The sequence below is a fragment of the Galleria mellonella genome, unplaced genomic scaffold (assembly GCF_026898425.1).
Source record: "Galleria mellonella isolate WM207_F2 unplaced genomic scaffold, CSIRO_AGI_GalMel_v1 utg143, whole genome shotgun sequence".
Lineage (NCBI taxonomy): Eukaryota > Metazoa > Arthropoda > Insecta > Lepidoptera > Pyralidae > Galleria > Galleria mellonella.
In genome coordinates this window covers 537,324-547,664 of record NW_026441997.1, presented here as the reverse complement: position 1 = coordinate 547,664, position 10,341 = coordinate 537,324, and the positions used below count along the sequence as shown (strand labels likewise).

At 29.6% G+C, this 10,341-nt stretch overlaps 1 protein-coding gene across 1 annotated transcript; it reads right to left on the bottom strand.

Annotated features, from left to right (window-relative positions):
- Positions 1-2,525: 2,525 nt before the first annotated feature.
- On the bottom strand, positions 2,526-9,949 carry LOC113516796 (uncharacterized). The gene is made up of 5 exons (XM_026901266.3): positions 9,785-9,949; positions 7,164-9,298; positions 5,985-7,043; positions 3,923-5,481; positions 2,526-3,845 (listed from the first exon to the last, which is right to left on the bottom strand). The coding sequence occupies exons 1-5, from the start codon at positions 9,947-9,949 to the stop codon at positions 3,541-3,543; spliced, it is 5,223 nt and encodes a 1,740-aa protein (XP_026757067.2). The 3' UTR covers positions 2,526-3,540.
- Positions 9,950-10,341: the final 392 nt, after the last annotated feature.

The window sequence follows — 10,341 nt, the reverse complement described above, 5'->3', positions numbered from 1 at the left end:
GACGATAGTTCCAGGGGGAACCGCGTGGAGATCAACCTGATAGTGTGTATTGCTAGTGTGTGTAAATTAAACCCCATTACTAACAATGCCTTCCCCCCCCCCCATAACCTATTAGAAACTGGCGTAGTTAATATTTTGTAATATGGGTATTCTAGTGTAATTGAAAAATACCTAATTACACTAGAACCTTATTTATGCTGGAGTAATAAGCACTTACCTAAATGTAAATTACGTATTATCAGGTGGAATTACTTATATTGGGGTACTACAGTTCTATCCATGTGTTCGTATATGGAGATTTTTTCTAGATCGATTGGTAATTAAGGTCTATTGTGCGGAGGTCAGGTAGTACAGCAGAAGAAGCTCAATTAATGTGGGTGAGCTACGTATTAATTTATTGATATAGTATCAAAACACAGCCTGGCCGTCCTGACTTTTCAGAATTGTATTTATAACAAGAAGTAGGAATTATGGAACAAAATTAGAGTAAATTTTCTTGATTGTAGAAAGATGTACTGTAAACAGGTGGTTGGTGGTTGTTTAAATTGCAAATGCCAAAAGGTAAAATATTCATTAAATACTATATATACTAAAATATTGTTATTGGGGGGAAGGGATTGTTAGTAATGGGGTCTAATGAACCCATTGCTAGTAATATACCCTATCAGGTCGACCTCCACGCGGTTCCCCCTGGAAACCATCGTGGTTAATTCTAGTGGAATTCGTCACGATGGGCTAACATCATCCTCATCTATCATCACTCACTGGTGCCCTGCCAGCGTATACCGAAAGCGCAAGTGGGGTTACCATTCCATTATCACCCATTAAAAAAAATATATTGTTATTTAAATTAGGGAATAATAATGTAATAAGTACTTATTTCAGTATAAGTACAAGTTTCAGTTTTATGGGAATAAATGATTAAGAACACCTTAATATTTCTATATCTGTCTTCAAAGCTATTAACGAAAATACATTGACTTATTCGAATATAAGTGCGGTCGTTTTCGACCTATGGAGGTATATAATTAAACATTTTATAAAATGTTTTGTAAAAACAAAGCGATCCTAATCGATTAGAGAACCAGAACCAGTGTTTTATTAATGCGAATTAACCAGTGTTTTGGCGAACATAGCTTTGTAATAATGCCACAAATTCGGAGTGATTTCATATGGTATTTTATTTTTTATAACTAGAAAATTCATCTGTATTCACATGGAATATGGAAAGAAAAATGCATATTGCAAGAAAATAAATAAAAACTCGGGTCTATTAATTTAAAATTAAGCCATAACACCAGATATAATGCAGTAATAATTCTTAATCATGAAAATACTTCTCGTATTCACCCTGAGGGCTAAGGGTCATCTATATCTAGGCTATAATTAGATGCTCTATTTTGGTGCAGTATACATTAACTAAAAAAAAAACATAGAGGTTTTGTTTTTACTTTATTCTGCTCTTGCTCTATTCTAGCTCTTGCTGTTTTCTTTTTAGTTTAAACCTACACTAGTTCTAGCTCTAAGACTATCCCAGCTATTTTTCTATGTTGTTTTTTCATTTAGCGTAACTGACACTAACATTTTTAAGGTTGATTAAATCTTTCCCTTTAAATTAAAACAAACCAGTATAAGAATTGTTGTTTTATAACTGAAATACACATTTCTATTAACTTTTTGTATTATTAAATCTAATTAGTTGCGGTAGAGCAAGCATGGACCAATGACCTGGGCCGGTCAAGGCGTTTGCGGAGGCGGCGGTACCAGCGTGTACAGAATCTTCCGATTCGATCGCGCTTCAACGATTCTTGCAATTGTGTTGCTTCCGTAAACCCTTAGGATTTTACGAATAATTTGTAAATTACGCGAATTGTAAAAAAGGAATTGACTCGACCTCGATTAATAATAATTACGGGGGAAGTCTTTTCAAACGATAGACAATGATAATTTTTTTTTATCTATGTACAAATATGTCTATTATATATTTATTATATTAAACAGGTTGGAGAGAACAGAGGTGTAATCTTGGTCCTTAAGTGTCACCTGTATCGTATATACGGTGATGTCCAAAGCAGTTAGGCGACAATCATAATTTTCTATAAAGCTATCTAATAATGGTCCTCTAAAAGTCCTCTATTGTTAAACACCATATTTTGGTTGAAAGCATTTTTAAGTAACATTGTTTGGTACCTATACCACCGTATATATATATATATATATATATATATAGGTCCTATAGGCCGTGCGATGAGAATGAGTTTATCTTCTTTATTTGTATTTGAGTAGAAGATTTCTTTTTAGATTATATGTAGATAACGAAACTAATTTTAGTTGGTAGTTATGTGGAAATTAGTTAAATAAGTAAAATAATATTGTCTATGTAGTTATGAAAAAACTTATACGGAACTATAACATTTAAATTTCATACCGTTTTTTTTTATTGTAATTGCATATTCGTGATTTAATTGTTTATATTTTATTTTAGAAGCGATACAATAAGCTGGTACTGAAATTGGTTTAAATATTTATTAAATTTATAGAAACTTGTTTGTTACATAGTAAAGTAGTAAAACTCGATAACAAAAAATATAATAAAAAGGTGTCCATAGTGACAAAATCATCAAACCGTGTAACATTGTAAACTATGAGGATTTTTTTCATCGTCAGAAAAGATTAAGGGAATAAAATAGGAAAAATACACCAGTATAAAGGTAGAAAAATCGAAATAAAACTTTCCTTATAAGGGATGACTCGTATACAATAATGGAAAGTTATTGGTTTATTATATGAGGTTATGGCTAATTAACTTGGCAGCTGACGATAATTTACTATTTGATTTTTTTGTTAGATTTTGTCACTATGATACGACATAATAAATACAAAAGCTAATGGTAAATAAAGAAAAACTAAATAAACAAACACGTAATAATCAAAATAAGTAGACATTTTGTTAAAATAAACATGTCAAATTTAAGTATTAACATAATAAGTAAATTTTTTAGTTACATAAATAAACCATAGGTACATACCGAATATTAACAATTTGAATAGGTATATACAACTAGTGACCCCTAGGTTCAAATTGTATGTGTAAACTTTCCGTATAAAAATAAAAATATCTCAATGACAGTAACACCCGTATCAAAATCGATTTAGATGTTTTAGAAGGAAGTGGAGATACAAATAGATGCAGCGGTTTGTCTTATATTATTTAGAGAGATTTAATCTTTTATAATAATAATCAACATTTACTAAGTGAAAGAAGTGCGGAATGATTACATATTTTTTTTTGTACTGGGTTTCACCTGAATACTCGAATGGGATCTATCGTGAAGACAGACATATAAATAGTTGTAAAACTGTAGAGGTATTTTAATTATTGACAAAATAATCCCTATATCAAATTTCATCAAAATAGATTTAGTCATAAATGACTAAATCAGTGAGAGAAATATAATATTAATATAGATATAAAAAAAATAAAAGAACTATAAATTGTGCTGAAAGAATTATAAAATAAGAATAATTCGGTAGTCTTAGTTACAAATTAGAAACATTTTCGGAAGTTTCTATGAAGAGAACTCTATAAGTGCGTATATCCATTCCACAGTCAGATGTGAATACTACAAAATATTTCTCAGATTTATCCTGAGCTGGTACTGTAATTGGTAGGGGTAACATAGCGGTAGTATGTTGCGCTAGTTTCACAGAATCCAGGCGAGGCAGAAGCGTTCGTGATGTTATGCGATAAGTGATTTCACTGTGAAGAATGTGTTCCACATCAGACATATGTGTCCCTCCTTCAGTCAACAACATTCCAATAATTATTTTTCCTGTTGACGTTTCTAAAAAATAATGATATATTTTATAATAAAAAAAAAAAAAATGTTTAAGGACAAAAGTAAAAGTAACAGTATAATACCTATTAATTGATCAAAAACTTTCATCATAATATCGGATGCGTGCTGAAGTAAAGCATATCGTAAAGATTTGACCATAAAATCATTGCGGTGTGGTATCATTAGGACCGTTGTTCTATAGCACTCACAAGCTTCTCCGCAGCTGCAGGGATCCATAGGCCAGGTATGAACTTTTGCATGCAAAGTATCTATAGACAGATCCCAACGAGGCTGTGAGATTATTCTAATAAAAAAATGTCCTATATTGCTTGTAAACCAAATCCAAGTATTTTCTGTTTGAGTACTCAGACAAATCATTTGTAAGTATAACTTATGTTCTTGAATTTCTTGTCCACTTTCTTTTGGCAAGCCACTTAAAGATATTTCATTGTCGATAAGGTTGAGTCTTCGCAAATAAAATCTAGGTTTATTGTTGGACTCAAAAATGACTGGAATTGTTGGTTCGTTATCTGTTAAATATATTTGAAATATTGCAGACATAGTAAATGGAGATGATACTAAAATATCAACTTTTACAGGACGATATAGAGGTCCAGTTATTTTACATTTTCTTACTGGGTTTAAAGCTCCAATGTACCCATGGAGTACGAATACCATATATGTGTCAAATATTCTAGTTTTATTATATCCATGGACAAGAAGAATACAAGTCTCTTCGGATACATAATTAGCAATATATTTTACACTTAAAAACATCTTTTTACCATTATCACCTGCTGGAGTCTTTTCTACTACGAAGTTATTTTGTGTATTGTTCAGAATCATATAGTTAAATATTAATGACTCTTGACTTGCTGGTGCAATAGCTACTTGTCGGGTTGAACTTCTTAAAAGAGGTGGATTAAATTTAATAAAATCCTTTGGTTTAAGCATTGGCAAAGTTACATATAAATGTACCGACAAAAATAACATTTGTAAAAAATTTGGCTCTAATAAATCTTTACTGGTAAGAGGGAAATAAAGTCGTAGTAAATTTAAAGCTTCAATGATTAGACATGCATTATTAATAATACCACCTTCTTTATTATCATCGTCAACTGTGCAAAATACTGTAAAATATTCTTTCATAAATGGACAATAATTTATAATTGCAGATGCTAGAGCAATTCCATCAGATAAATCGGTAGTTATATTATGAATAATTTTGCACATTTTATGATTTCTAAGTAATGTTTCATGTTGCATTGATATTTGTTCATTATACCAATCTACTAAAACTTTAATGATATCTCTAGGTTGAGAACTGACACATATGCAATCAAAAAAACAGCTATCCATTACGAAGACTTTGTAACTTTGTAAAATAAAATCAATCCAACTCTGTTTGTTAAGTCTGTTGAATAATTGCATATCAGCTAAAAGCTCTCTTGTTAAAATAATGTCAGCATTATACTTAGGTGTTACATTTTCAGAATATATTACAAATTGGTCAAAACTTAAGAGAAATTTAGCTTGTAATACCCATAGGTTTGCGCCACGCGATCTTAACAAATTTATAATTTGTTTATATGTATCATGTATTTCTTTAACAGTTTTAAAAGAATCATCAATGCCGTGTAGTCTGAAAAAGAAAAAATGTTAAAATAACACAATGAGATTTTACGAATTTATAAAGTAGGTACATTATATTTCTATTGAGATTTTCAGTACACAAAGAATTTACTTAAAAGACAAAGTACAGAATAAAAGTAACTAAACTATTTAGTGTGTGTAATACAGGCAATAATATATAATATATAGACACGTAAAAATATTTTAATTTGTAATTATTAGTATATATATATTACAAAGAATACAAGCAAATTAGGAACCTCTTGAAGTTGGTTGTTGTAAATATTACTTGTATTATAACTAACTAATACTATCTTTTATTATTAGAATAACCTAAGAATCCAATGTGTATAACCAAATTTTTTGTGTATCATATACGTAAAATTTTCAACCGATTCCTTGCAAGTAGGCGAAACATGAATCCATTGTATAATAAAAAATAATTTAACTATTTTTTTCCTGAAATGATAGTCAATTAAAATTTTACGGTTGTTAAAGAGATTGAATACTTACGATATTTTAGGGACGTGTTTCATCAATGGTCCTGCAATCCTTCTTACAAAGTTCAAGTAAGATACGTTAATTCCTTTAGTTTTAGTTCCACTAGGTTGAGAAGATATGGCTGAAGATATAGCATGGAAAGTATCAGGAATAACAGGGTATAAATCTCTACGAAAACCCTGTTGAAACATCCACTTTTCTAAAAATTTGGAACACGATTCAAGGTATTCATAGAGTTCACTTTGGGTACTAAGAGGAAAATACGGGAATGGATTGTCCGCTGGCGTGACTATAAATCTTGTATGCAAAGTCAATGGACAATAAGTAAAACAAAAGCTGACTTCGACTTCACAACCAGAACCGCTTTCATGATTAAAAGTAAGTGTTAAATTATGAGCATAAGTGATTTGGCAACAAACGGTTATTTCGATTTGCACTATCGTATTGTATTCACCTTGATTCAGTATTGTTTCTGAGTCTATAAATTCGACGTTTAGATAAGACTCTTCTCGGGACATACAAGAAAATGAACTCAAATCTGATTCAGCTTCAAGTTTTATATTAATTATCCGAGAAATTTTTGTTCCCACATGACAAGGAGGAAATACTATGCAATATGTACTGGGTACCATTAAAGGTGTTTGGCGTTTTCCAATAAATGTTAAATTGTAGTAAGGTATTGTCATATGTTTATCTAAATATAATATAGCTGTAGAAGTAAATTTTCCATGTCCCTTAGGATGAAATTTTAAACAAAAATCGGCTTGTTTTTTGCATTCAAGTTCAAATTTTATATGAGTCTCATTTATAATCAATTGGTTTTCTTCAGTTTTTAAATCTAATGTAAAATTTGGTGATAATTTTGATGTTAATATAGTAACATACAAATAATATTTAGATATATTCGTCATTGTAAATTGTATAGCATTAGTGCTATTTTGTACGAAATCAATTTCGAATTTTTCTACAGAAAATTGTATCCAAGGCACCGTAATAACGCCGATTATTTTACAGAAACTGATGTCCTTAGTTGTAGTTTTCAATCTAACTTTTGAATTATTTTTATAGAGCCTGCAAAAATAATATGTTAGGTAGGTAATACGATAACGACAGTAAGCATGAAGAAATAAAATTAAAAATCTGTATATTTGTAATTAAATTAATAAAATATAGTCTCTATTATGTACTCACTGTTCATATTCACTAATATAATGTTGAAGATCTGTTGACGAAGAATTTTGATTTGGTGGTCCTAATAATCTATTTATTTTGAATGGTATATACATTTCATACTCTCTACGAAATGTGTCAAATACTTTTATAAAAACTGTTTTCGATTGTCCTCCATCTACATGAAACTCAAATATTCTTTGTTTATCGTTTCCTTGGGCGGAATAAACATTAAATATATTTTTATCACCTGTATCTGATACTTCTACTATGCTTTTTAGTGTACTAGTATTTTGAAATATAACCGGAACATACGTTATCATATTACAAGGTACACGCGACATGTAGATGCATTTAGGATGAATGATTAATCTTGGCTCTACTACGTTTCCGCTGACGGGTAAAATTATATTTTCGTTATTATTTATTTTTACAAAAATATCAAAGGCAAATTCCAATACACAGGAAATTTTTACAATAATTTCAAAAGTCATTATCATTTTTGGTCTTATAGTGCCCGACATAGGTTCTATTCTGAAACCTGGAATTAGAGGTTCTAAAACATGAAATACAGCAATTTCTCTAGATGAATTTTCCAGTTTTACTCTTTCTATAGTTTCTAAATTTAATACAATATCTTTAAAAATAACTGCTGGTTGTAAAAATTTTATAGAAAGTTTTCTCGTGATTATACTAAGTTCAATAGGAAATATTTTACTCGTTTTACTTTCAGATACAAAATCAACTTCATGTATCTTTGATTTACTTGCTCTACAAGTGTACAAAACGTCACATATTTTACAAGTATGTTTTGGGACACAACCAGAATTGGGAATTATTTCAAAAGGCGTATCTGGGTGTAGTTTATCCCATTTAAAATCAACTGTGATATTAAAATAATTATGTATGCGTATTGGGACTGATGTAATAAAACTTTCATTTGTAACCATACCAAACTTTAAACTTTTCTCCATGACCATTAATGTAGGATTACTTACCTGAAGAGCATAACTATGTTTTCGTTTATATTTATCATCTATTATGTAATCAAATGTACCTCTATAAGTACCTTCGACAAAACCTAAACAAAATACTTTTACGTCTACAGAGTTCGATGACTTTAGTTTAAAAGACACATTTTTTAACTTATCATCTGTATAAAGTATATATGGGTCATTCAATAACTTGATAGTAATATCGTATTTGCTATTATTTTTTATACTTAAATCTTGTTCACCATATGTCAATAATCCAACACGACCAAAATCAATAAAAAAGGGATTAAGTAAGATATCAAAAAGGTTATAAGGTGTAATTTTTTCAAGAATTCCTTTGCAGACATTTTTTGTAAGTTTGTTAGTATTAAAAAAGGCATCCAAACACCATATTCTTTTTTTAGCGCAAAATTTTTCAATTACAGGTTTTTGAACATGAGACATTTTACCTATCTCTAAATATTTTTTAGCTACAGCTTTTCTGTTAGCATGTATTTCCAATTCTTTATTTAAATACGTATAATGAGGATTTAGTTCATTTAATTTATGTAACGATTCTGTTATAATATTCTTCGAACGTTTCTTACAAATAATATTAAAATTGCACTTAATAGTGTATGTTAAAAAATTTTCATCAGTTTCGTCGGTAAAGTCGTGAGGATTCCGTATTTTAAATATTAGAGTATTACATATTTTTAAGCAAGTTGGTTTAATTGTTATTGCTAAACGTTTAGAAGAATTAGCAGGGATGTCGAAATTTTGAGGTGTGACCTCAAATCCAGTTATACGTACGTATTCCATTTTGGCGGAAATTAGTTTAGATTCATTATTTAGTCTTATATATTTCGTTAATTTTGTATTCATAATGACGTCTCCGAAGTTAACGCTTTTAGGAAAATGGGTAATGGTGCAGTATTCAAACTCTCCACATATATAATATCGACCAACTTCTGAGTGAAATTCGTTATTACAACATCTGACTCCATCTGCTTGTATCAATCGTAGATCAAATATAAATCTGTTATCAAACTGCTTTATTCGCTTTGCTCTCGAAATGCATTCTGTTAAAGGCTTAAATGTTATCAGTATAGTTCTCTTGTCTAGTATAGTTATGTCAAATGCTCTATGTGATGCAGATATTTCACGGGCTTCACTGAATTTCTAAAATAAAGAATTATGTACCTATGTAAAATATTACTAAAATAACAAACAAAGAAAATACATACTGCGAAATTTACAACATTAGTAAAAATAATAATAATTGATAATAAGGCAATTTAATAATTTGTTTGGCCAAAAAATAAATAGATTTTAATATTGATAAAATTTCAGTCTGTTGTTCAGAAGCTGTTATTTTTTGCTAGACGGAATCTGTTATATATAACAAATTATGTAATGTAACTTTATCGGCGGAGATTTTAATAATTTTCTTATAGAAATGCATCGTGACAACAAAATGTATATTTTGCATTTATATTAAGGTCATAGTTTCTTCATGTGTTAATTATTATCCAGATCCGATAGATTGCTATTCATAATTATAATAGGATTTTTTGTTGAAATGTTATTTACCTATTATCTGTTATTATTTGTTGTATCTATTAAGTAAGTTTTAAATAGGTAACAATTGCTTATGAAAAGGCTCACCAATAAATTGCCGTCATACGTAGTTTTTAGATATGCTGAGGTACTCAAATCTACTTCCACATCGAGGTATTTTGTAGACGACAATCCAACGAAAGATATTGGGAATTCTACCATCTTGAATCTGTTGAAAACATTGTCTGGCTTATAGCGATCACATGCTGTCATATTAGTGCTATGAAATAATAATTTAGAAGTATGTTTAAGATAATCAGCCATGGTAAAATATAAAAAAAATAATAATAATCGATTGTAGCAAAATGTGTCACAATATTGACAAGAAATGTTATAATAAACATAGATTAAGGAACTGTTCCCTATCTCCATCTATATAGAGATTGTTCATGTCTAAAGTTTATGTCTATAAATACGTACTGTGAATTTTCACATCACAGTTTTATTTTATACATTTCTAGCATTGTATGCTAAACTATATATACATTCACAGGAAAAACCGCACGAAAATATTGTTCAAAACAAGGAATATCACTTACATGGGGAAAAATTGTCAAAAAAAATATATTTTTTTTTTGTGTAGAATACACACAAACATGCGTTTA

Coding starts and splice junctions, on each gene's coding strand:
- LOC113516796 (XM_026901266.3), bottom strand. CDS start 9,949: ATGACAGCATGTGATCGCTATAAGCCAGACAATGTTTTCAACAGATTC. Junction 9,299..9,784: donor CGTATGACGGCAATTTATTG/GTGAGCCTTTTC, acceptor TCTTTATTTTAG/AAATTCAGTGAAGCCCGTGA. Junction 5,482..5,984: donor AAACACGTCCCTAAAATATC/GTAAGTATTCAA, acceptor TTTCTTTTTCAG/ACTACACGGCATTGATGATT.